This window comes from Epinephelus lanceolatus, chromosome 12 (assembly GCF_041903045.1).
Source record: "Epinephelus lanceolatus isolate andai-2023 chromosome 12, ASM4190304v1, whole genome shotgun sequence".
NCBI lineage: Eukaryota > Metazoa > Chordata > Actinopteri > Perciformes > Serranidae > Epinephelus > Epinephelus lanceolatus.
Genome location: NC_135745.1, coordinates 33,905,645 through 33,931,842, shown reverse-complemented (window position 1 = coordinate 33,931,842; position 26,198 = coordinate 33,905,645). Strand labels below are relative to the sequence as shown.

Here is a 26,198-nt window from a genome sequence, read left to right as displayed (position 1 = left end):
CCAGTGCGACCCTCATGTCAGAATATTATGTTTCTATACAAGCTATCTCACATCTCAGTGGCAGATACAGTAGCTGTGAAATTTGATTACCCCAGCAGGCTGCCTGTGAATATTGTGAGCACACTGCGCACCTGAAATGAATCAATTTGATGCTTTAATCTCTTAAATTGTTCATTTAACAGACGAACCAGGTGGTGGTGTTAAAACTTCAATGAATTAGTTTTGACTGGTTAAATACCAACCAGTGTACTTTTCCAAAAATCCTCATCCCGTGGTACCACATCATTTCATTCTCTCCTCTTTTCTCTCAAACCATCTGTGTTAACATGCTGCAGAAGACTGAGTGGCTTTTATTGCATTTTAAAGGTCACAGCTGGCACCGTTTACAACATCTCTGGAACACAAAGATCCCTCTGCCAGGATTATGTCAAATGCATCTCTGTGTCGTAAGTGTCATAAATTACTTTTTCCCTGTTAGCAGTATCTGCTGTCAAATTGGAAATGTTTTTGCGGCTATGTACAACATCATAATGCCACATTAGCGCGGGTGGATTATGAGACAATGGGCCCAGATATGCAAAGGGCCCCACCACCTCTCCTACACTGGAGCAAGATGCACAGACTTTGTGAGGGTTTTGCTTCTCTTTACAGTCATTATGCATCCTTTGTGGGTGTTCAGTGTCTTTTTGAGATAATTTTGTGTCTTTTTTTAGTTGTTTTGTGCCTCTTTGTAGTCATTTTACATCTTTTAGTGGTTGTTTTGTGTCATTTTGTTGTCGCTTGGGTCTCTTTGAGGTAATTTTCTGTCTTACTGAGGTCATTTTGTGTCTGTTTGAGGTAAATTAATGTCTTTTTTGGTTATTTTTTTGTCACTATGTAGTCATTTTATGTGTCCTTATAGTTGTTCGGTGTATTTTGAGGTAATTTTGTGTCTTTTTCTTTGTTGTTTCGTGTGTCTTTGTAGTCATTTTCTGTCTCCTTGTGGTTATTTGGGTCGTGTTGTTGTTGTTTGGGTCTCTTGGAGGTTAGTCTGTGTCTTTTTTTGGTTGTTTGGTGTCTTTGAGGTCATTTTGTGTCTTTTTTTAGTTGTTTTGAGTGTCTTTGTAGTCATTTTGCATCTTCTTGTGGTTGTTTTGTGTCATTTTGTTGTCGTTTGGGCTAATTTTGTGTCTTGAGATAATTTTGTGTTTCTTTCAGGTAGTTTTGTCTTTTTTTTTGGTTGTTTCGTGTCTCTTTGTTGTCATTTTGCATCTTTTTGTTGTGTTTTTTGTTGTTTTGTCATCCTTTGGGGTTCTTTAAGGTAGTTTTGTGTCTTATTGAGGTAAGTTTGTGTCTCTTTGGGGTCATTGTATGTCTTTTTTTTGTTTTGTCGCTATGTAGTCATTTTGTGTCTCCTTGTGGTTGTTTGGTGTCTTTTTGAGGTAATTCTGTGTCTTTTTTGTAGTTGTTTTGTGTGTCTTTGTAGTCATTTTGCATCTTGTGGTCATTTGTGTTTTGTTGTTATCCTTTGGGTCTCTTTAAGGTAGTTGTGTCTTATTGAGGTAATTTTGTGTCTCTGAAGTTTTTTATGTCTTTTTTTGGTTTTTGTGTCACTATGTGGTCTTTGTGTCTCCTTGTGGTTGTTTGGTGTCTCTTTGTGGTCATTTTGCATCTTTTTGTGGTTGTTTGGTGTCTTTTTGAGGTAATTTTGTGTCTCTTTGAAGTTATTTCATGTCTCCTTGTGGTTGTTTTGTGTCTTTTTGATGTAATTTTGTATCTTTTATTAGTTGTTTTGTGCCTCTTTATAGTCATTTTACACCTTGTGTTTTTCTTGTGTCGTGTTGTTGTTGTTGTTGTCTCTATGAGGTTATTTTATGTCTTTTTGGTTGTTTTGTGTCGCTATGCAGTCATTTTGTGTCTCCATGTGGTTGTTTTGTGTCTTTTTGATGTAATTTTGTATCTTTTATTAGTTGTTTTGTGCCTCTTTATAGTCATTTTACACCTTGTGTTTTTCTTGTGTCGTGTTGTTGTTGTTGTTGTCTCTATGAGGTTATTTTATGTCTTTTTGGTTGTTTTGTGTCGCTATGCAGTCATTTTGTGTCTCCATGTGGTTGTTTGGTGTCTTTTTGAGGTAATGTTTTTGTCTTTTGTTTGTTGTTTTGTGTGTCTTTGTAGTCATTTTGCATCTTGTGGTTGCTTTGTGTCATTTTGTTGTTTGAGTTTCTGATGTAATTTTCTGTCTCTTTGGGGTAATTTTGTGTTGCTATGTAGTAATTTGGTGTCTCCTTGTGGTTGTTTGGTGTCTTTTTACGGTAATTTTGTGCTTTTATTAGTTGTTTTGTGCCTCTTTGTAGTAATTTTGCATCTTCCTGTGGTTGTTTTGTGTTGTTTGGGCCTCTGTGAGATAAATTTGTGTCTAATTGAGGTAATTTTATGTCTTTGTTGGTTGTTTTGTGTTATGTAGTCCTTTTGTGTTCCCTTGTGGTTGTTTTGCCAGTTTTTTCGGTTCCTTTGCTTCTCTTTGTGTTTATTTTAAGTAGTATTCTGAGTGGCATTTTGCAAGTACAGACCACGGGCCCCCCTGACACTTTAGGCCCTTGGGCCTGTGCCCAGTAGGCCCATTCAGTAATCCATCCATGGCTAATAGAGAACATGTAGATTTCAGCTGGGTCAACAACACAGACATTTATGTATGGCTCGTGCAGTTACTTATACAGAACTGTACATGACTTTGTTTGTCTTTTGCGCACTCATGAGCACACACAGTAAAGATATTCTCGATCTTGTATCCCAGGCATCTTTCTTCTCTCTATCTACCTCTTTTTGTCCTGTTGTTTTGATATGGGCCTGTGCCACTGGGACTCCGCTTGTTTCTCTTTTCTCGTCCTCCCAGGGAGAGAATGAGGGAACTCCCACTCAGAAGTGGGGCGTTCGGTTCTACTCATTAAAAATAATTGGTCTCTGTTCAATTAAGGCTCAGCGATGCTCCTTTGATCTAGCTGGCTTGGTGTTTCTTATCTGCGTCTTTTACATCCAAATCAACTGCACAGAGTTGGCAAAAGTATTTTATAATTGGTTCTAATGTGTTTACTTCCGAAAGATGGGAGGGGGGAAAGAGGAGCTGCCTGGGAGTGATTATATTTGAAAGAAATGAGTTCTGATGGGTAAAGAGAGTGAATTCAAGCCTCTGCTGCGGCACCTGAGACAGACAGCTGTCCCGAGACGACAAAAACAGATCACTTTCCCTTCCCTCTGCCTCACCATCTCTATGATTTGGCCTCTCCTGTTTGCAGATGAACACAATGAGGAATACTGCGAGCAAACACGCTCACTCACACTTAAGAGACATAAGACACATAGAAGTTCATGCACGGTGCACACATGCACCTACACACACTGTAAGCCCACTCACCCAGCCGCCCGCCCACACACCCACTCACACGCTCTGTATTTGTTACTCTCACACACACTCTATCACTTTATTGAAGAAGCTCTGCAGTATGGGCATGTTAATGTGCTGGCAGCGGTTCCTGTTACGGGGGGGGGGGGGGGGTTTGGTTGGGGGGGGGGGGAGCTGTTCTGTTGAATCCCAATAGCCCAGGGACAGAAAGGATACTAAGCCAAGCTTTGACTGCAGTTATGCTCCAACACTGCTACTTTAATAATTTTCCCTCTCATCCCCCTTGCTCATCCTCTTTGCACCCCTCTTTCCCTCCCTTCCTCTACGTTCTCACTTTCCTAATCTCTATTCCCTCTCCACCTCTGTATCCAATTTGATACATTTCTCCTCAATCTAGCCTTCTTTTTCTGCACCCTACATCTACTCTATCTCTTTTTCTTTGCACCTACTCTTCTTTAATGAGTTTGTGTAATTCTCACCAAATTCACCTCACAGTTCTACATGCATAACACACACATGGTGGAAATTGATGCTTTTTTTTAACAAAAACGCCTGTTGGGCATTCATTGTGGCTGAGCTACTTAAATGCATGCTCATCAGTGCGTTAACATGTGATATTACAAGACATATGCACACACAGGCATGTATCAGTGAATATGCAAATACAGTGTAAGTGCTGCACACTCACACAGATGCATGCATGAATGCCACACACACACATCTTTTGTCTCTGTGTAGATTGCATGCAAAAGCTACAGTATGCTTTAATAGGGCAAGATTAGCTTCAGTCACTGGCATAACAATTGAAGGAACATCAGAGATATAGAAGATGAATGGATGCCTGTAAAGCTGCTGGTTTATAGCTTTGCTGGTCTACCATGAAGATCAGTGGGAAACATCAAACACACTGCAGACATGACATTTAAAGTCTATCTGGTTTAACAAAGAGAAGAACAGCCTCCTCTGCTGGAGTGAAAATACTGTGGCAGAGAGAAACCTGCCAACAAAAGAGGACCCGTGAGGACACAAGTACTTTGATGTGTGATGAATGACTGAGTGAATGAACGTAAGTGATCTTGGTTGATTTGAAGTATAACAAATGCTCATTTCTACATGCCGGCGGAGCACCGCTGGTCATCAAGGAAGCCTGCCGAGTTTCTCAGCTCTCTGCAGGGCTCTTGTATCTTGCGCAGCTTCTCCACAGGAACTGCTCATTTACTGATCATTAAATATTCAGTGGCCACTTCATTGTGTACACCTCCTACAGACCGTCAGGTGTACTGTAAATAATGCAGGCGTGCAGGATCAAGAGGGTCAAGTATTGTTCAACTAACTGTGGGAGTTAGAAGCACCTGAAGTGATTCACCACATTAACTTTCATTAAAAGATACTACGCAGGTTTTTCCTGAAAAATGTGGACTCATACAGATGTGATCCCACTCATTCATCACTTATAACCCACAAGAGGTGTGTGGTGGTGCAGAGAGTCTGCCCTCTGCCTGGATTTATATATTTTTTTCTTATTTTCTGTGTCCAGGATTTTTATGAGTGTGAACCCACACAGTGCTCAGGTGAGGTTGGGACTTTATAAAAAGGTAGCAACCAGGTACCAGACCTTTGTAGTCGTGTGTCTCTTTGTAGTTGTTTTGCTCCTTTTTGTAGTGATTTTGTGTCTCTGTTCAGTTCCTTTGCCTCTCTGTCTTCATTTTCAATCTCTTCCTGGTCAGTGTGTTTTAATTTGAGTGTCATTTTGCAGGTGAGGGCCAGGGGACCTCCCTTACGCCTTGGGCCCCTTGGCCTGGGTCGTGCAGGCCCTTTCATTAATCCTTCCATGCTCTCTAATTATTTTGGCAAAGTCATACCTCAAAGAATGTAAGCTTTAGTGGCTTGGTTTATTGAATGAAATGAAAGCTGAGCATCTCACCATATACATTCATGTACAGTTCGCAGCAGGGTTCCACCATTATACATATTCACAGGCAGTTTGATTTGAGGTGCAGGCAAATTAAAGCTGCCATAATGTCCTCTCAGAATACCCTTCAACAAAGAACATTTATGTGAGCATGAACAGCAGAAAGTACTTTGTGTTTTTAAACACAATGCAGCTGAAAATGATTGTAGAGCAGCAATAAATTAAAGAGAGTTAGCAGGCAGTCCAGGTTTTCCAGTAGAAGACTCTGCAGCCAGACTTGCGAGTCGTCATGCCACCAAACAGTCCACGTCGATTCTTCTTCTGTTTCTCCATGTCTGTGGATTCTTTGAAGACATTTCCAAATTTTTCAAATTTGAAAAGTTTATAAAGCAAGTCCATGAAGCTCTGTTTCTTTGTCGATTCCTACAGAGGAAAATAGTGACATCATGTAAATGTTAAAGCATTGTAAACATTTACAGGCTAAATATGAAACTTCACTTTACCAGGTTTGTGCTTAAGGGAGATGGGAGTTTCTACCAAACTGTAAATCTGTTCCTGCAACAAAACTTTTGCATTTGTTGCTCATAGCCAGAGACGGGAATGCAAACTTGTACTGTAATCTCTAATCTGCAATTTCATGGAGGTGCAGCTCCATGAAATGAGGATAATCAAATGACAGTAATCGGGCAGGTAGCTCTGAAAGCAACCAGAATGATTCAGTGGGGATGAAATTACACTTTTAACAGATCACAGTAAATAAAATGTTTGTGCACAAGTATGGACAAACTTTATCTATTGAGGAGCGGTGGGCAGGACGTCCTGATGCCTGCAGTGTAATCATAGCTGTGACCTGCGGCCTGGTTTCAACCACCAGGAAGGATGGTATTCTGTGTTGTACTAAACGTAAGAACACATGAAGAAAGGCGTTAAGGAAATATAAAAGCATCTTACCTGGTTGTCTTGTAGTTTTTCAAGCCCTGGCAATGAGTCTTGCTGAAGCTGGAGGTCTTTAAATCCCTGCTCGGTCTCTGTATTTTCTGCAACACTTGATGCGAAACACAAAAGTGCCAAAATGCACAAGATGTGGGCCATCCTTTTTCGAGCTATCTTGCTTGTTTGCTTCTTGCTGTGAGAACTGTTTGGTAAGACACCACGGCATCCACTGCTGATGTCACGCCACAGTGAGACGTCTGTTTTTAAAGTGGTACCTGGGCCCAAAAAGGGAGGAGGAGTGAGTCTGTTGTTTGCGTAAAAGACCATCCTCAATTTGGTGTTTGCCTCCATCAATGCACTGAAGCGTGTAGTCTGTAATTTACAACAGCCATTAGGAGTGAGACAAAAGCTTTAAATAAGGACATTTTTGCCACCCAGGTCTTTCCTGGTGTCATCATTTACATAAACACACTGTAATCTGGTTGTAGAAATGAAGGTCATCCTGATGCTGTCGTCGGCGTTACTTGCAAATGTGAAAGATCCCTTCCGCCTCCTTGTTTAAAAGCAAATCCCTGTAAGAGAAGTGCAATGTGCACTCATGTAAAATAAAACATTAATGATGCTGACATGGGGGAAACAATGATTTCATTAACCCCGCTGTGCCATAAAAGTTGAATCAACGGGCAGCAGCAGAGACACCAGGATATTCAGAGGCCATAAAGGTCAACTTATCATTTGTTACACCTGCGTGAGTTTGTTCTGTTCATCTCTATAATGAGGTTTCTGCTCTGTTTCATTTGTCACAGGCTTTAATGATTTTGTAATGGCACATAAATATGCAACTGCATTACATGGACGGAAGATTTAGTAACGCTTTTAAAATCATCATGTTTATTAGGAAATGCAAGGGTTATTAAGTTAGTGTGTTTTATTTAGATGAATGTAAAGGCAAAGTGGGTCTGAAGACTTTCTACAATTGTAAATAGTGAATTCTGTTTGGAGCAAAATGGGAAAACAAACTAACATATGCTCCATCTCCATTACCACCAGCAAGAGTTAATGAGCCAGGTTTATCTCAAAGGATCAGCACAAGCCACAACAGGTATTAACTGAATGGCAGGAATGTTGTAACAACAACAACAACAACAACAGCAGAAGACTTTATAATTCAGTCGAGGTAAGTTAAATAAATTATTTTCAAGTCGATACATCTGCGAACAATAACTACGAGAGGATCACTTGTTGGATAGTATTATTTTAATCTTTGCAGGTATACAGTCTGGGTTATCCCTCATAATCAGCATTACTGTGGGTGAAGTCTCGCTATGAAGGTGTAGTTTAATTTCCCATAGAATTAAGCCTAAATGTGGGCAGAGGACAATCCAGTCCCACCCTATCTTATGACAACTGCAAGTGACTTGAAAGGTTTTAACAGTTGTTACTTGAAGAGACAGTTCACCCCACAGGTATACAAATTAATAAATAGCTAATATCCAGAGTGAGTGTGACAGGCAATGTCTCTGTAGGTTGTATGGAAAATACTCTGCAAAAAAATGTTCATAATATGAAGTTTCAAGAGGTCACAGCTATTGACTTCACCTGTAGTTATTCTGGATTAACACCATGGATGGGATGGATAACTGAATTGGCCAGCCAGGCACAGGCCCAAGGGCCCAAAATATCAAATTAACCCTCAAATTAACTCATACCAACCAGAAAGAGACTTAAAATGACCCCAGAAAGACCAAAAACAGATGCGAAGGAACTGCAGAGACACAACAACACAAATGGGCAAAACTACCACAAAGACTCACAAAATAACTACAGACACAAAAGGACCAAAAAGACACAAAATGACCTCAAAGAGACACAAAACAACCGCAAAGAAACTGAAAAAAACCACAAGGTGACACAAAATCAGCCCAAAGAGACACAAAAAGACCACAAAGGCACTGCAAACAGACACAAAATGATCTACAAAGAGACAAAAAAACAACAGATAAAGACACAAAATTACCCAAGAGACACAAAAGGACCAAAAAAGACACAAAATGACCCAAAAAGACACAAAAAGACCACAAAGAGATGCAAAGGCACTGCAAAAGAACACAAGATAACTACAAAGAGACACAAAATGACCTCAAAGAGACACAAAACAACCACAAAGACACCAAAAACAACCACAAGGCTACACAAAATCAGCCCAAAGAGACACAAAACGACCACAAAGGCACTGCAAACGGACACAAAATGATCTACAAAGAGACAAAAAATGACCAATAAAGACACAAAATTACCCAAGAGACACAAAATGGCCTAAAAAAGACACAAAAAGACCACAAAGAGACACAAAGGCACTGCAAAGGGACACAATAACTACAAAGATACACGAAAGGACCAAAAAAGACACAAAATGACCTCAAAAAGAGACACAAAACAACCACAAAGAAACCAAAAACAACCACAAGGTGACACAAAATCAGCCCAAAGAGACACAAAAAAAGACCACAAAGGCACTGCAAACAGACACAAAATGATCTACAAAGAGACAAAAAAACAACAAATAAAGACACAAAATTACCCAAGAGACACAAAAGGACCAAAAAAGACACAAAATGACCCAAAAAGACACAAAAAGACCACAAAGAGATGCAAAGGCACTGCAAAAGAACACAAGATAACTACAAAGAGACACAAAATGACCTCAAAGAGACACAAAACAACCACAAAGACACCAAAAACAACCACAAGGCTACACAAAATCAGCCCAAAGAGACACAAAACGACCACAAAGGCACTGCAAACGGACACAAAATGATCTACAAAGAGACAAAAAATGACCAATAAAGACACAAAATTACCCAAGAGACACAAAATGGCCTAAAAGACACAAAAAGACCACAAAGAGACACAAAGGCACTGCAAAGGGACACAATAACTACAAAGATACACGAAAGGACCAAAAAAGACACAAAATGACCTCAAAAAGAGACACAAAACAACCACAAAGAAACCAAAAACAACCACAAGGTGACACAAAATCAGCCCAAAGAGACACAAAAAAAGACCACACAGAGATGCAAAGGCATTGCAAAAGGACACAAAATAACTACAAAGATACACAAAAGGACCAGAAAAAAACACAAAATGACCCCAAAGAGACACAAAACAACCACAAAGAAACCAAAAACAACCACAAGGCGCCATAAAATCAGCCCACAGAGACACAAAAAGACCACACAGAGATGCCAAGTGACACAAAATAACTACAAAGAGACGTAAAACACCTAATAAAGACACAAAATTACCCAGAAAACACACAAAAACACCACAAAGAGATGCTCAGGCACTGTAACTACAAAGATACACAAAAGGACCAAAAAAGTCACAAAACAACCACAGAGAAACAAAAAACAACCTCATGGCGAAACAAAATCAGCCCAAAGAGACACAAAAAGACCACAAAGAGATGCAAAGGGACACAAAATAACTACAAAGAGGCATAAAACGACCAATAAAGACACATAATTACCCAAAAGAGACACATTAACCACAAAGAGATGCAAAACAACAACAAAAGAGAGGCAAAACCACCACAAAGTCTGTGTGTCTTGCCCCTGTGTAGGAAAGATGGTGGAGTCTTTTGCATATCTGTGCCCAGGGGCCCATTGTCTCATAATAATCCATCCATGATTAAGATCTGACATGAACTCGGGAATAAAAAAATCTTATAATGGAATCTAAATGTGTTTCATAAAGTTTCAATTTTTCAAAATTCAGCATGTAGTAATTATTTCCCCTCCAACACATGAAGATGTAAACATATGAACAGATGTGTTTCTAAGGCACATGTATGAAGGAAACTGAAAGGACATGTCCTTCTCACACAGGAGACAACCTTGAGGCGCATCAACCTTTCAACAAAACGCCATTCTAACCCAATTATAGAGGTGTAGAAGCCTAATATAGCTGCCTAAACAATTAGTAAGTGCACTGTCGGGAGCAGAATAATCCTGTTAAGAAGGCTACCAAGAGCACTTTACAGCAAAGAGTGTTTCTATCCATACTGACAACTGTCTGCACCAGGCCATGTAACACTCATTTAATTTAAGGTGGCATTCAAGGAGTGGCTGCATGTTACATCAGGACTTTTTTTCAGATGTGTTGGAACTGGAGTTTTAATGAGTTGAGGTTTTGTTCCAAAAACGTCAAAAAAATTAATTAGATAATCAGTGCGATACTACATCATGGGTTTTTAATTCCCATAAGAGGGTTCAGCTCCTCTTCAGTTGTTACTCGTGTTAGCTGCCTGCCTTACATAAGCATATGAGGCTGCTTGTTATTTCTGACTCTGAGCAATCGATGTTGGAATATCTGCGTGCCAAAAAGCAACAGCATTTTGAACACGGTGCTGTTTGAGGACATTGTTGTACCTTTTTGCATCTAGGTATATGGGGAGTTTGCGTCTATTGATCACGGTGACAGATATGGATGAGCAAGCCTGAATGACTGGTCCTCAGGGACGTATTACTCTGCTGAGAGAGGAGCGCAGAGAAATAAGAATCACAAGAGGGATGAGGCTATTCTGAGGGGAAAATTAGCTGGATTATTTCTGATAACAGCTTTTCAAACCACTGGTCACATGTGGAATCAACAGGGAGATTAACACGCAGTAAAAAAAAAACATTCTTCATTCTTCATTTGTATTTAATTTTAATATCTTCTCCTCCAATCGACAAACCAAAACAAGAGAGATGGAATGTAAAAGAACTGATTTCACAGTATCTCCTCGCAAGATCTTAATGTGCATTTTTAGACCCGAAGCCACAGAGACAGCCTCCCGACAGTTCATTTAAAATGGATTGGAGAAAGTTGTAGGCAGTATGAGTCATAAAGTCTTTTCCATGCACCATTTAACATGCTGAAAATCAAAGAAATGCTTTTAGAGCCAGGGCAGGAATGACTCAATATTTGCGCGTGAACACACAACGTAACGGTTCCAAAGCGAGACTGTGTCATATTTACGACATACTACCTTTCCAGATGTCATAGGAACATGTGTGTCATCTGTTGTGACCTATTGTGTCTTAACGTCACCCACTGACATCAGCTTTGTGTGGATAGATTAATCATTTCTCAGCTGTACATATCAGGACATTTAGTGCATCAAGACACCTTTGGTCACACAGATATGGCAACATAGGCAGTGTGGGTGTTGTGCTTGTTTTCCATATGTCACTCACAAGTCAAGTATTTGCAAGCATTTAAAGTAAAACAGAATATCTCTCCTATTGCTGCAACTAGTAGTACTTTTATCACTGCTATTACTGGCTGTTATTGAAGCAGGAATAATTACACACAGGTGGCACACTACAGCCTCTATAACATAATGAGTTATTGAACGTTTTGTTTATGTTAATATACACTATTATCAGTGCCTATAACACACCTGCAATTACAGATGATTGGCACGTTCCTTGAAATGTGTCGAAGTGTGTTTCCCTCAGACTCAAACACAGATTTGTAACTTGAATGCATCAGTTGAACAAACACGTCGACACTACAAACTACCAATCTGACTGTTTAATCTCGCGTTTCACATGTTTTCATTCTTCAAATGACGTTGGAAAAAGTAATACTGAATGTTAAAAATTGTCCCCACGTCTTTCGTCTCCTCTACCACCTGGCTGATGTTTGCTGCAGACCCGACAACGGCTGATGACGCTTTGTAGAGAAGGTCCCTTCACTGTCTGAGGCACAGGTTTACTGTAGGAGAGAACAAAACACACAGACAAACGCAAAGTTAGAAATGTAATTATAAATCCTAAGTAGAGTTTTGGATTGCAGCTGCATAATAGCTTAATTTAAAGGCCAAGTGTGTAGGATTTAGGGGTATCTGTTGGCAGGTTTTTATTGGATTATCTTCACCTGAAAATGAAAAATTGTTGTGTTTTCTAACCTTAGAATGAGCTGTTTAAATCTACATATCGAGTGAGTCCTTGGCCGCCATGTTCCTACGGTATCCCAGAATGGAAAAACCAAACAATGGCTCTGGGGCCATTCCTATTTTGCATTCTCTTATCAGTAGGGCTGGAGCGACGCGTCAACATATTTACATAGTTGATGACATCGACGACGTCGCCCCAGCCCTACTGACAAGAGAATGCAAAATGGGAATGGCACCAGAGCCATTTATCGATTTATTAGCATCAACACGTCGGTTCAAACAAAAAAAAAAATGGCAGCGTGCGGTGGCAGCAGCTGTACTGTGCTATCGTACTATGGCCTACTCAAGTGTTGGAATTTGTTATTTACGTGACAACACCTGAACGCAACACAGGCGTTAGATTGAGTGTGTACACAGGGCCAGGCTCTGTTATAATTGTCTCACCCGGGTCAGAAAATTCAGCCACTCACCTGTGTGTGTGTGTGTGTGTGTGTGTGTGTGTGTGTGCGCCCACGTGTTTGTGCGCGCATCGGGGCCAAACTCCTCCGTGTGCGTAACAGAGAGCAGAGGAGAATTGTAAACGTGCGACCATGGAGAGACAGAAATGACGTAAGATAAATAACATAAGGCTATTTAGCTAATATAATGGTAGGGGAAACACTGACGGTTCAATAAATGTTAATGTTAATAAGAAATGTTTTAGTATTCATAGTGTTTATTTTTTCATTATTTGATTAATGAGGCAATTTAATCGATAATCGAAAAAATAATCGTTTGGGACAGCCCTACTTGTCAGCTACCGTAATTAGCAGCCTCTCTGCAACGAGCCAAACAGTATCAGAAAAACACTGATTTTTAATATGAAAATGCTTTTGTTGTTGTTTCTACATGTTAAAATCATCAGCTCAGTTTGTTTTGTAGAGGAAGAGACATATGTGAGTATTCGGCTCCTGGTAAAATCCTCCTGAACATCTGGATTTTAAGATATCAGATAAAAAAGGTGAGCACACATTAGCAGGTGTTGACTTAGTGGTCCGTCCGTGTCGAGCCAAAGAGCATCGGGGAAACACTGATTTGTAATGTGAAACTGCTTTATTCAGTGTTTTTGTAGGTTTCAATTACCTGGTCTGCTTGTTTTGGAGAAGAAGAGACCTCTGAGGATAATTCAGCTGCCAATAAAAAACCTCCTGAACAATGAACACTTGCGTAATCCTAACTGAAAGTATATACTTAGCATAGTGAAGAAGTTTCAGCTGGTTGCAATCGGTACATACCAACACTGCTCTTTCAATTTAAAGCAACATTGCAAAGTAGTTCATTACTAGTAAGCTGCCAAATCACAAAAAAACTGTCCTTTCTAATATAGGATAAGATTTTGATTCTTAAGAGCACTATAGCCTAATTATCATAGGACATGCAAGACAAACTAGCAGCTGTTCAGGTCATCATGAAACACCCAACCCTGTGAATCTATATTAAACTGCGGAAGAGAGGCATCCCCCATGGCATGCATCCATGACTCTGAACACAGAAGGGAACAGTTTACCTGAACATGCTGTTAGGGTCTAGGGAGGCCAGCCAGTAGCTATAAGAATCAGGGTAGTAGTTACACGTTCCCCTGCCGTGGCACTCGATGAAGGGCACTTGGCGGAAACTTTCAAGGCACGAGCCAGGAGATACCAGGGGCTGGGAGGAGCCCTCTGCTCCAGCACCTGTTTGCTAGAACAGATAAAGGTCAAAGGAAGAAAATTACATGGAAAATAGTTGATGAGAGGATCCAGGGTTTCAGGAGAAAACAAAACACTGACGTCTTTACCATGACAAATGAGTATCCAGTCCATAGTGACTCCCAGCCTTGTGGACATACAGGTATCAGCGTTGTCTGGCTGTGGATGGCTATGACATTGGAGGTGGTTTCACACACTGAGCACCTATAAACCAGCCAACACATAAGCACACTCATATTAATGTTGTTCCAAGTCATCTTTAATATCCTTAATTGTACAATGAACAAGAACTGTGAATGAGGTGAGTTTTAAGATGATAAAATTACTATTTATGTAAATGGAGTCTGGTGGGTGTGATGATAGCAAACGTGGTTATATTGCAACCCTCTCACTCAATACTGGACCAGTTTCAAAAATTGTTGGTCCCATTAGTCACTTAGACACAAGAACATGGGGAAATAGGGTCCACGTTGAAAAATACAAACAAATAAAAATAAAACTGAAGAGAAATTATCAGAAAATGTACAGTATTTTGTATTTGCTAAGGAAACACGTCTGTGTATATGCGTGCATGCTCCTGTCCCACCTGCTGATGTAGGAGGCCAGTTTATCCCCTGTGATTGAAACCATGTTTGCAGGCATAGGAGTGTCAGTGGACAACCAGTAGGAGTAGTCATTACGTGAAGCATAGCGGCAGTTATTCTCTGTGTCACAGAACAGGTAGGGCATGGTGGAGAAACGAGGGAGACAGCTTCCCGTGGTGCCTGAGAAACAGTGTTTGAAAATTGTCATGAAATGACTCAAGCAAAGATGCAGGTTTTTAAGATGCAGACTATTCCTGTTCATGCTCTTACCAAGGTCCTGACCATGAGCTCTCTCATTTCCGTTGATGAAGAGGAAGGAGTAACCAGAGTAGATGCGGCTGGTGCCATGAGGGCAGTCGGGCACACTGGTGCTCTGACTGTGTCTGGCTATGAGGAAACTGTCGACATAACCTGGACCACCTCTGCCTGGCAACCCTGGGGGACCCTTTTTGCCTGGTTTTCCAAGAGCGCCTGGTGGACCTGCAGAGGAAACACATTATTAATTCAAAAACTGAACAATGGTAGCAAGTGACGTCATGTGGAGGATTTTGTTTGAGGATTTTATGGGTATCCTACAGTCTTTGTCACCGCTAAATCTCTCTGTTGGACTGAGGAGCTTGGTTTTAATATGATGGCAAGAAACTTTACTGGGAGGGTGCAACACAGGGTTCAGATTTTCCACTAAATCCCTCACTGGCTTCCCACCCACATACAGAAGTGCATAACCCAGCCATAAGTATGAATCTGGTTCTCATTAGTGTTTTGCCACTGCAGCACTGTTACGCACCATTATGTGGAAACTGTAGACAGATATTAGAACAAGCTCCTATTGATGTCATCATAACATATCATCTAGTCTGCATCAATAAACACTCCTATCAGCCCACACACATGCACACACCTGGCAGCCCTGCACGGCCTTTGTCTCCTTTGTGGCCAGTAAATCCGGGCGGGCCGTCTGGCGTGAAACCGCGCTCTCCTTTGATGCCTGTCCGACCTGGAACAGAAAAATGTCGTGTCACATGGTGCAAAGAAACCAATATATAGTTATAAGAAGCAAATAGTCCACGGAGCAGACCAAAGAGAAATTTGATAAAATTAGATGCTGTATCCTTGGCAAAGTAGTAGCACATCTTAAAATCAATGCATAGACTAAGCTGAGATAAAAAAAAATCTTGGACCTGGTGGGCCTGCTGGTCCTGCTGGTCCAGTGCTCCCTGGGGATCCTTGATTGCCATGGGGACCAGGTGAGCCGGGAGGTCCTGGTTCATATATCACCCTGACAAATGCTGGTTCACCTTTTAAGCCTGTAGTGATAGAGCAGGAGCATTTAGGAAGCTATAACACCTGTAGGCCATGACTGACTGTCTAGAATTAGTAAATGTCAGTGGTGTGCTAACAGTGACAGTATTCAAGTGCTAGATAGGTTATCTGACAGCGATGGATGGAGTATTGCATCTATGCTGTGAGTCATAACTGAAGATATTAACTGGGCTCAGTGTAATTCCTGGTTATTCTAAAGAGTGATAAGACAAACTTTGGCCGTACCAGGTCGTCCAGGAAATCCTTTCACCCCAGGTGGACCAGGAGGGCCTGGGATGTATCCAGGGTCTCCCTTGCCACCTAAAAAACACAGGTCATAAATATATATCGAGGGAATAAGCTTGTCATCACACCCTATGCATGAATTCAATCTCATCGGATATCACATAAGAAAAGTGAAATGAATCTTCATAAATCTTATTCTTCTCTGTCCACTTTATTCTCTGTCCCATTTGTATTTCATCACAGGTGTGGGGACATAAATCAACTGTGGACTATTACTCTTCTGTGATGACAGATCTGCCGTTGTCTGGGGAAGAATTGAAGGAGAATACCTAATCTACAGGCTGAAGTTAAAATGATAGATTACCAGGGGGCCCATAGTTTCCAGGAGGACCGGGATCACCTCTTGGTCCTGGGTCTCCATGTCTGCCCCTTGGACCCTTGGGAGACAAATGAAACAATGAAAGTTCAAAGATTAGACTTTTAGTAGTTCAGGGAGACTGAAGACTTTGCTTCAGTTGTGTAACTGCAGTTGGTGCTTGAGAGTAATCTCATCTTGGTTATTGTGCTGAAAGAAAAGGTTCACCGTTTAATGGCTCTTTAAACAATTATTGCGTTTTTAAAAACCTTTGCCGAGGAAAATCACCTCTCCTTTGTTACAGGTACACTATGCAGGAAATGTCCGCTACTGTTGGTAAACAGTATCGCAGGCTAAAGTGAAAGTGAAAGCCAACCCCAGCTTTGTTGCATTTCGCCTCCCTATATTTGTGGCGTTTTTTTGGTGCTGTGTTTGTGATTTTTGTAGCTTCCCCTTGGACCTCTGCTGCTTACAGTCTGGCACCTGGTCGCTACCTTTTTATAGTGTCCCAACCTCACCTGTGCACTGTGCCCAGGAACGTCCTGAACACAGCAAAATAAGAAGTACACAAAAAACACACAGGCGGAGGGCAGGTTCTCTGCAGATAAATACACCGCCATACACCTTTTAGTGGGTCACAAGAGATGATTAAGAGGGATTACTATTGAGTCTATACATTTCTTTTTTAAATCCTTTATAGCAAAGCTTTAAATACAAATATGGATAGAAGTAGTGGATTTGAATCCTTATTCTCCTTTGTAAAGACTTTTTTGAATTTATCAGGTATTCCTCAAAAATTAAATGTCAGGCTCACTTACTGGTGGACCCTCAGGGCCTTGATCTCCTCTGGGTCCACTATAGCCTGGACCTCCTGTAGGACCTGGGTCCCCTTTGTCTCCTTTTAACCCAGGCACTGTGGGACCAGGAGGGCCAGGTACACCACGACAGCCTATATATATGCAGTTGAGAGGAGAGGGATATTTCAGTGCAACTGAGACCCAAGTAAAGAAAGTGAAGAACTGATATGTCAAAGTAGCCTTTTGTCTCATGTTTGTACACAATGCAGAGAACAGCCACACCAGGGGTCCATTTCACAAAGCAGGTTCAACAAACTCTGAGTCTAATCCTGAACTCTGAGTTGATCTACTCTGAGATAGGCAACTCTGAGTTTCCGGTTCCAGAACAGCTGATTTGAATCAGGTTAATCAACTCGGAGTAGTTTCACCTGGAGTTAAGCGCGTGCACCACAACTATAAAAAGCCAGCATCAATGGAGCCCCGATTCGACGAGTCTCCATGGCAACGGGGAAGAGTAGGGCTGCGTTTTTCACCCCACTAGAATTAGAAATCTTAATGTGCTCATACGGCGAGTTTGCACACGTTTTCAAAAAGAAGTGCAACACCGCTGCAGCTGCAAAAGAGAGGAAGACGGCGTGGGAGAACATTGCTGCTCGGGTCAATGCGTAAGTTTAAATGTAGTCCTTTGCAATCACAATAATATTACAGGGGAAAACTGCTTGAATGGTAGCCTATTAATTTATTTCATTTAGGTGCAATCCCGTGGGGGAGAAGCGTACTTGGCAGCAGCTTAGGATGAAATATAAAGACATTGTTCAAACAGGTAAGACCTCTGCATTTTGATCATGTTTTACATTGTAAAGTAAATATTAAGTGGCTGTTTGACTGTGTAGTTGTTTTATCCCCAACATAATGCTGTTTTCACACACATAAATGTCTTCTCTTCTATATCATGTTCTGTTAAATAATTAAGCCTATTTAAACTAACACAGACTTCTACTCAGCCAACAGAAAGAAGGCAGATGCCTGTAAAACGAGCACACTTTTCTGACCGCCCTGCATACAGTTGTCTACCTCAAGTGCTCAGCATCTCCGACATTGTACAAAAAACTTCCATTTGCAAAGAAACACAGTGCAACACACAATATCTGCTGGGATGTGAGAGCATGACTACGATTGGTAATGTTGCAAATGTAAGGACGGATTAGGTTGTGCATGTAGATGATGGACTGTGACGTGAAACGGTACAGCTCAAAAAGATAATTGTCTGGAAATGCTAAAACATCTATGCACGGTCTGATAACCATCTCCCGATGAATATTTAATTCTCTGCGCAGTGAAAAAAGTTGCCACCTACTGAGCCTAATGGACTTCTAATATACTGACTCTGATTTTTTTTAATGATTTTTTAAAATGACAGACGGCAGAACTAGGCTACGCCAAAACTCGCCTGCTGACTGAATGAATGAGGAAATCAAATGGAGTGTGTGGCTCTGAAAGAGGGCGGAGACAGAGAGAAACTCGAGGTTCATTGAGAAAAACCTGGTCCCATTTAGGTTAGGTTCATAGAGTCTGTTACTACAGTAACTGACCGAGAGCTTAAGTTACCTCTCTCTCTGAAACAAGCTAGAGTTACCCCTCTTTCTCTGGTTTGAGTTACCTCCCTTTTTGAAACGGAAAACTCAGAGTTTCCCTCATTTCAGGGTTAACAGACTCTGAGTTTTCACTAAACCTGCTTTGTGAAACGGACCCCTGAATATTACTAGGGTATGTAAGAGTCCTCAAATAATGCATCCTTACCTGGGCGGCCAAGCGGACCAGGACGGCCGCGCTCTCCTTTGGGACCAGCAACACAAGCCCCTTCTCTTCCTGGTAGTCCTTTCACACCAGTTACCCCGGGTGCACCTGGATATCCTATGTCTCCTATTGGCCCAGGACTTCCTGTAGCAGGAAAGCTGGGGGGACCGGGCTCTCCGGGGGGGCCTATAGTACAGAAACACACAGACATGCACTAATGTCAACAACAGTCCTAATCAACAGTGAAGAATGTTGGTTTTTTAGTTGGTCAAGATAAAAAACACTTCATCTCTATCTATATTCAAACCATTTTTGTAAATATTGAAGACATCAGATCAGAATTTTGTCATTGCTTGTTTCATCAACTACAATGATGTGACAAGTATGGGTTACACATGGATAGGTGGTATTTCCCCTAAAATATTAGAAGGTTTTCAAGAAGGTGTTCAGAAAATGTTAGTAAAAGCCTTGAAAAGGACGATGTCATTTACCTGAGACTCACCTTGTTGACCTGGGTTACCACGTCTGCCTGGTTTCCCTCCTATTATGACTACAGAGGAGAGATGGAAGGATGGTGAGATTAAATGCAACAACAGAAGAGACCGTTTTTCTATAGGCCAGTGGTTCAGACATAAAGAAAATACAAACTATGATGCCTGTGGGTTTGATATATATGTGCAGGAGCACATGGAGCCATACAAAACTTTTAATGCAGGATTCAAATTACTAGTCTCTCCTTTCTGCCCTGGTGGTCCAGGGATCCCATCCTGGCCCTGGTTGCCTTTAGGACCTGGATAACCGCCGCCACCTGGCAGGCCTGGGTCACCTGAGGCAAACAGATTAAGACAAAAGAAAGGCTGTGGTCAAACTTTAAAGAAAGTAAAGTAAAGCTTACACTGTAGGCAGCAACTTTACAAAATGTTGTGCATTGATTTAGTAAAATGAAAAGGTTCCTTCTTTAGTATAAATTTAAAAAACATGTACTTCAAAGGACTTTACCTGGCGGCCCATTGGGTCCTCGCTGTCCTTTGCCTCCAGGAGGCCCATCTGAACCTTTAAGCCCTTGATAGCCTGGGGAACCTGGAATAGATGGGTGGTGACAGGAGAGGAGTGAGAGGTTAACTGAGTGTGAGCAAAACATACGTCAATCATAAACTGCCTTATTTTTCTGATCGGTGATAGTAACCATTTTGTCCTAAACGCCCAGGGTTTCCTTTGGCTCCATGGTTTCCTGGTAAACCTGAAGGTCCAAAAGAACCAGGTTCACCTTTCTGACCCTTCATCACATAAGTATTGGTTAATCCTGGTTCACCCTGAGGAGGGGGAGAAGAATATGTTTTAGTATTTTACTAGATTGTTTTAGTCAATTACAAAGACTTTTTAAAGATATTTTTTAGGGGCTTTTTCCCTTTATTTGACAGGATAGATGCAGCGTGAGAGAGAGAGAGAGAGAGGGGGGATGACATGTTGCAGGGGTGTGTGGCTTGGAATCAAGCTTTGCCTTTGTACATGGGGCACCTGCTCTACCAGGTGAGCTCCCCTACAAAGACTTTTCAGATCAGTCATTAGTACCTTTTGTCCTACTGGTCCAGGCGGTCCATATCCATTGTAATTTGGCTCTCCATTAACTCCTTTGTTACCAGTTGGACCTGGTACACCATCTAGACCTGGCCCTCCAGGGATTCCTTGATGTCCTTTTATTCCCTTTTGGCCTATATGGGTTAAACAAACAATTACTTTAGATAAGATACGTTGAAAAACGCTTTGTTGTCTACAGCTGCAGTATAGTACAGGATACAGTTAAATCATTCAAAAAATATTATATGCTTATTTTCTACCTATATTGTGACCCTTTAATGGGTATTAAAAGTGTCAATTTGATGGAAAGCAATGAGTGTGTATGGCCTTAAATTAAAGTTTAGGTCTTACCTGGAGGCCCTCGGACTCCCGGGTCTCCTGGAGCTCCAGGAGGTCCTCGACCTCCTTTTGAGAGCACTGTTCCATCAACACCTGGATTACCTGGGGGACCTGGACAAAGTAAAAATATTTATTTATTGATACACATCAATCCTGAATATTTGAATCAATTCTCATTTTCCATAGTATTGGTTCACAAGTGCCCTTTTGCCCTTTGCTTTTCCTTGTTGTTTATGTTCATTACAGTCTTCTGTTGTTCTCTGCCTTTAATGTCAATTTAAAATTTTTGGTATCAAAAAAGGTGTCAAATGTTGATATTTTTCATGGTATTGTACCAAAGTCAGAAAATCCATTATCACACCTCACAAATGCAGTTTCAAAAACTGTGGACAACTGTTTTGTTACAAATGTGAAGTTGATTTCAAACCTCTTAGTCCAGGACTCCCTGGCGCTCCAATTACCCCTCTCAGCCCTTTTGGTCCAATACCTCCATTATCTCCACGGGCACCAGGCAGGCCAGCGTAACCTGAAAAAGTAAAGGTAGAGATGGAATATTATCACCATCTCACAGGCTATACTAAACAGTACAATTGGCAAAGCCTCCATTTCTGACTTCGCATGTACTCTGTCTTTTTTTGTGAAACAAAGAACTGTAAGTTCTAGGGATGGGTACCGAGTTCGGTACTTTTATTGGTACCGACCGAATTCCGCCGGTAATCCCGAGTATCGATTCACGTAAAATCAAACGGTACCACATTTCGGTACCTGAACGCATCCTCGGGACTTTGAGAGTGGAAGAGTGACGTTTTCGCTGCCTATCGTGAACGCAGCATTGTACGCACGAGAGCGTGATCACGTCAGTAGCAACTATCAACAAAGCAGCATGGCTGAGAGAAAGAGGTCGAAGGTGTGGCTCCATATCTCAAAGTTTGATGCAGACTACGCTCGCTACAATATTTGCGATGCAAAATGCAAGGCCAGCTACGGAAATACCTTAAACCTGGGGAAGCACCTGGTAAAGCACAACGTGTTTTTAAAGGCTGACGACTGCACAGTATTTGATAGCCTGAAAGTTAAAGCTACTTCTCCCAGCGTTAGCACACCTGCAGCTAGCGGCTCGTTGTCATCTGCAGCCAGCATCGGGGCAGAAGAAGTGGGATTAACATTCGATGATGACGACGGTGATTAAGCGGGGCATCAGCTACATCGGTTCCAGGTAATTAATAAGCTTAGCGTTTAAAATGATTGGGCTTTGTTCTGGTCATTCTAATGTTAGCTTCGCATTTTAACTTGCCTTAGTTATCATTATCAGCTCGGTTCCTCGTATTCTGTAACTTTAACGTTACACTCCCCCACACACATTTTTCCCAGAGGGGAAAGAGGAGGAATAGGAGGTAGTAGGAGTGGGTTCATTTTGTGCAATAAAAAGAACTGCTGCATAGTCAATTATATAGGCTACCTTTTCATATTATGGTACAAACAGTGTTAGATGTTGTTTTATCCTGTTTGATATTGAGAAATAAATGTTAGTTTTGACAAAAAAAAATTCTAAATGAAATATCCTTTGTTACCACACATACATGCAAAAAAGTACCGAAAACAGGTACCGTTGCTTACCGGTACCGATTCCCAGGTACCGGGTATTGGTACCATATCGGTTCAAATGTGAAAGGTACCCATCCCTAGTAAGTTCCTCAATCTATTGTAAAGCTTACCCAAATCACCAGGGTCCCCTGGGGGCCCAAAAATATGCAGTGGTTGTGCTGATATGCCTGGAGGACCCATGGGACCTGGGTCACCATCCATGCCTGGTGGACCCCGGGGACCTCTGGCTCCGTCTGGGCCCGGGTCACCTGTAAACAGTCATGGGGGCATTGACTCCATCATCGTCACTGTGAACCACACACACAACTATGATGAATCACCAACCAGTGTTCCAAGATCCGACTCAAGACTTTGAAACTTCTTAATTTACCTTATTTGTTAAAGATGTGTTGTTGGTGTGTAGGGATTTACTGGTTTGTGAAGGTGTGTGTGTTTGTACTTGTGTGTTACCTATTTGGCCTGGTGGTCCTACAACTCCAGTTTCCCCTTTTGGTCCATATCCTGGTGACCCATCTGGTCCAGGGTCTCCTCTCAGTCCTGAGGAAAAACAAGTGGAACATGCGGAAACAATCTGTACATACAAGTCAAATTAGATTCAATATTCTACAATATAATGGACAATATACAGTACATAGTTAAGGCAGTGAATACTAAAAAGTATTCAAAGACAGTTAAAAAGTTGAAACCTTTACTTCACATCTGTCATGTATTGAAGAATTAATCATTGAGTGTTTGACTTGGCATTGCCATACCTGGTTGACCAGGCGGGCTGCTCTGTCCTGTGATCCCTTTTTGTCCAGTGAGCCCAGGTGGGCCTGGCACTGACGGCCCAGGAGAACCAGGTTCACCGGGTACACCAGGACGACCAAACCCTGGCAAACCTGGGTTCCCCTTCTCACCACGGGAGCCATTAGGTCCTGGGAGAAGGGGAGACAGAGAGACAGAGCAAAATGCAGGTGGGGAGAGAAAATAATTTGAAGATCAGGGAATGGTGGGAATGTCTTTGTTCTCCGCAGGGAGAAGCTGTTTAAATTCCCTCTCCAGACACATAAATACTTATACCAATATTTTATTTAACAAGGTTTCTCCACATCAGATTGAAAAAAATCTGAAAAGGGGCTTGAAGCAGATCTGCTCTTCCCCTCTCATTGAAATATCTGCTTGCAGTAAATGCTTTCCCCTTTCTCCAGTGCTGCTCACACTTGGTTGACCAGTGAAAGACAAGTATCCATAAACATGGGTAGCACTACAGGAAACATCAGAGTGATTAAGCCATACATGTGCCTCAGGAGGACCCAGACTTACACTTGTGCGCCAAAATCAGTGACTAGCACATGTATCAGAATGGCAAGTGGAGGGAAGCTCCAGGGTGCCGTTGCAAACTCTAATGAAAATTCTGCTCTCTGTACTGACAAGTCAGCTCTGTGCTCAAGGTTTCAGGTTCCTTTGTTGTGTTGAAATTTGTTCCTCCGTCTATATGCGTTTCCTGTATGAGAAAGCAACTGGCTTTCGTATTAGTGATGTAACTAATCTGGCTTGCCCGTGGTACGTTTGCATCTCAAATTTTGGGGAGGTGCACAGATCCCTTCAGTAGAGGAATGTGAAAACACTTCTAGTGACAAACTTTGCACAAGTACAGTCAGAATAGTCAAAGCCAGACATTTCAGGGGAATAAATACAGGAAAAGCTCTTTTGGGGAGAGGGGGACTTTAAATGTGTTGGACAGTGTTGAATTATGGGGAAGATGGTCGACATTTTATCCTCTTTTATCTTTCACCTTCTGCATTCATTGTCCCCTCTAGGGTTGACAGTTAAGTACATTACATGACTTCAATACACACTGACCTGGAAGTCCTGGATAACCATCTGGTCCTTGTGGTCCCCTTGGTCCAGGTAGATCACCTTTACATAAATCTTTACTACCAGGTGGTCCTTGGAGCCCTACAGAACCTTTCATTCCTGCATGTAACATTGAAAAAACTAGTAAATAGATGAACATGTGTTTGTATGATTATGTAGGCATGAATGCACATGTGTCTGTGTGTGTTAATTTATGAGTGAGGCACCCTTTTCTCCTTGAAAGCCAGGGCTGCCGTTTAGTCCTGTGATCCCAGGTGGGCCAGGGATCCCAGGATCTCCAACAGGCCCCTGATCTCCGTCTGCTCCTGGAGGCCCTGGGGGTCCTGGGGGTCCAGGGTATCCAGGGCCGCCATCACCCTGATGATCACAAATAAACAGTATGTTATTTATATATTCAAATTCACACATTTAATTGGTGCTTGTAGTTCGGCAATGATGTTGTCCATCATGACTTTTCACAGCAAAACTCACTCTAATATCTGCACAGAGGTCAGAGGGAGCTGTCTGTAGTACTGAAACAGCTGAATGTTCCTGCTGAAGAGCTCTTAACATTCTACACTCAATTCAGTTCCTATCATAGGTGAACTTTTGTTATATTCTATACAGAGGTTATGGCAGTAAAAACTGTTTCAAGATACAAAATCTTTTTTAAAGAACCAGTGAAATGAACACTCGACCTTCCTGGAAAACTGTTACCTCCTTAAAGGGGCTATATGCAACATTCAGAGCGTATTTATGATTCAGAGCCTGAGGGGGGATTGGCTGCACATGGTTCTCAACATGAAGGTGCTGAGCTAACGGTGCTAATAGTGCAAAGAGTGCTAACAACGGCAATAGTGCTGACAAAGCTAACGATGTTAACATAGGGGGAAACCAGAGGGTGGGCACTATGCTTTTGTGATGATGCTATCGTGATATCAATAGTAACTGCTGTATGCATGCAGCCATTGGGACACAGTTATAGGCCGTACCAGCTAGCACAGATTAAAACACACAGAGAGGTAGCGTGACTTCATCTGCTGCTCAGGACACTGTATCTTCACTATATCTTTACATAGCAAAAAGTGGTTGAGAATGTAACATGCAGCTCCTTTATAAACAGTACACTCTCAGCAAAGACTTTCTTCTGCACTGCTAAGTTAATGTACAACCAATAAAGCAGGCCGTTCTCATGCACTATTTGTACATTTTCCTATGAAAAGTAATGCGCCAAATTTCGCACATATCCTATGTAATTATGAGCCAGTAATTTGTGCATAACCCATGTATTTGGGAAGGCTGTGATCACATGACCAATGAGCTGACAGGAGTAAAGAAAGAAGCGGTCTTGAGCGGTTCACTAAGGAGGTAGGTTAGGGTTGTGAATGGGATGTGAAACACAGGACTTTCCCCCAGGAGACTAGTGTTTGGAACCGTGTGAATTCAGAGTGAATTTCAGGTCATTTTAAAGTACGTCTTCACCATTTTTCTTTTCCCTAAACCTAAACACAGTAACTTAACTTGCCTAAACCTAACCTCTGTAACTTTAGGTTATGTAACTTTATGTTAAGGTCGTAACGACATTTGTGGAGCACTGAAACCAAACTAATTTTCTCTCCATAACAGATGTCCCATTGGGTCACACTTACCACTCTCATGTCGATGATAAATATGAAGCTACAACCAGCAGCTGGCTAGTTTAGCACAACTGCTATAAAAATAATACTAATAATACAAGTAGTCAAATTTTGTTGCCTTTGGACAGATGCCGCCTAGTAGTTCCCTCATTTTGAGTCTCTAAGCTAACTGGCTGCAGACTGTAGCTCTCTATTTACAGTATAGAGAGTGGTATTGATAT

The 26,198-nt window shown here is 41.6% G+C and overlaps 2 protein-coding genes across 2 annotated transcripts in view; both read right to left on the bottom strand.

Moving 5' to 3' along the window:
* Positions 1 to 5,270: 5,270 nt before the first annotated feature.
* LOC144465105 (uncharacterized) lies at positions 5,271 to 6,563 on the bottom strand. Its single transcript, XM_078173324.1, has 2 exons — positions 6,243 to 6,563; positions 5,271 to 5,714 (listed from the first exon to the last, which is right to left on the bottom strand). The coding sequence occupies exons 1-2, from the start codon at positions 6,549 to 6,551 to the stop codon at positions 5,523 to 5,525; spliced, it is 501 nt and encodes a 166-aa protein (XP_078029450.1). The 5' UTR covers positions 6,552 to 6,563; the 3' UTR covers positions 5,271 to 5,522.
* A 5,229-nt stretch (positions 6,564 to 11,792) lies between these two features.
* The window catches only part of LOC117272346 (uncharacterized), a 31,220-nt gene continuing 16,814 nt past the window's right edge, over positions 11,793 to 26,198 (bottom strand). Inside the window, exons 30-52 of the mRNA XM_033651225.2 lie at positions 24,568 to 24,718; positions 24,347 to 24,460; positions 23,254 to 23,418; positions 22,952 to 23,038; positions 22,612 to 22,749; positions 21,324 to 21,422; positions 20,909 to 21,007; positions 20,552 to 20,691; positions 20,166 to 20,292; positions 19,979 to 20,059; positions 19,707 to 19,805; positions 19,482 to 19,529; positions 18,983 to 19,165; positions 17,204 to 17,334; positions 16,395 to 16,467; positions 16,031 to 16,105; positions 15,664 to 15,789; positions 15,384 to 15,479; positions 14,753 to 14,962; positions 14,485 to 14,662; positions 13,988 to 14,102; positions 13,718 to 13,890; positions 11,793 to 11,990 (exon numbers count right to left, since the gene is read on the bottom strand). Of these exons, the coding sequence (XP_033507116.2) occupies positions 11,870 to 11,990; positions 13,718 to 13,890; positions 13,988 to 14,102; positions 14,485 to 14,662; positions 14,753 to 14,962; positions 15,384 to 15,479; positions 15,664 to 15,789; positions 16,031 to 16,105; positions 16,395 to 16,467; positions 17,204 to 17,334; positions 18,983 to 19,165; positions 19,482 to 19,529; positions 19,707 to 19,805; positions 19,979 to 20,059; positions 20,166 to 20,292; positions 20,552 to 20,691; positions 20,909 to 21,007; positions 21,324 to 21,422; positions 22,612 to 22,749; positions 22,952 to 23,038; positions 23,254 to 23,418; positions 24,347 to 24,460; positions 24,568 to 24,718 (2,829 nt within the window). The 3' untranslated portion in view covers positions 11,793 to 11,869. The remainder of the gene's footprint in view (positions 11,991 to 13,717; positions 13,891 to 13,987; positions 14,103 to 14,484; positions 14,663 to 14,752; positions 14,963 to 15,383; positions 15,480 to 15,663; positions 15,790 to 16,030; positions 16,106 to 16,394; positions 16,468 to 17,203; positions 17,335 to 18,982; positions 19,166 to 19,481; positions 19,530 to 19,706; positions 19,806 to 19,978; positions 20,060 to 20,165; positions 20,293 to 20,551; positions 20,692 to 20,908; positions 21,008 to 21,323; positions 21,423 to 22,611; positions 22,750 to 22,951; positions 23,039 to 23,253; positions 23,419 to 24,346; positions 24,461 to 24,567; positions 24,719 to 26,198) is intronic.

Coding starts and splice junctions, on each gene's coding strand:
- LOC144465105 (XM_078173324.1), bottom strand. CDS start 6,551: ATGGTCTTTTACGCAAACAACAGACTCACTCCTCCTCCCTTTTTGGGC. Junction 5,715..6,242: donor AAAAACTACAAGACAACCAG/GTAAGATGCTTT, acceptor TTTCCTCTGTAG/GAATCGACAAAGAAACAGAG.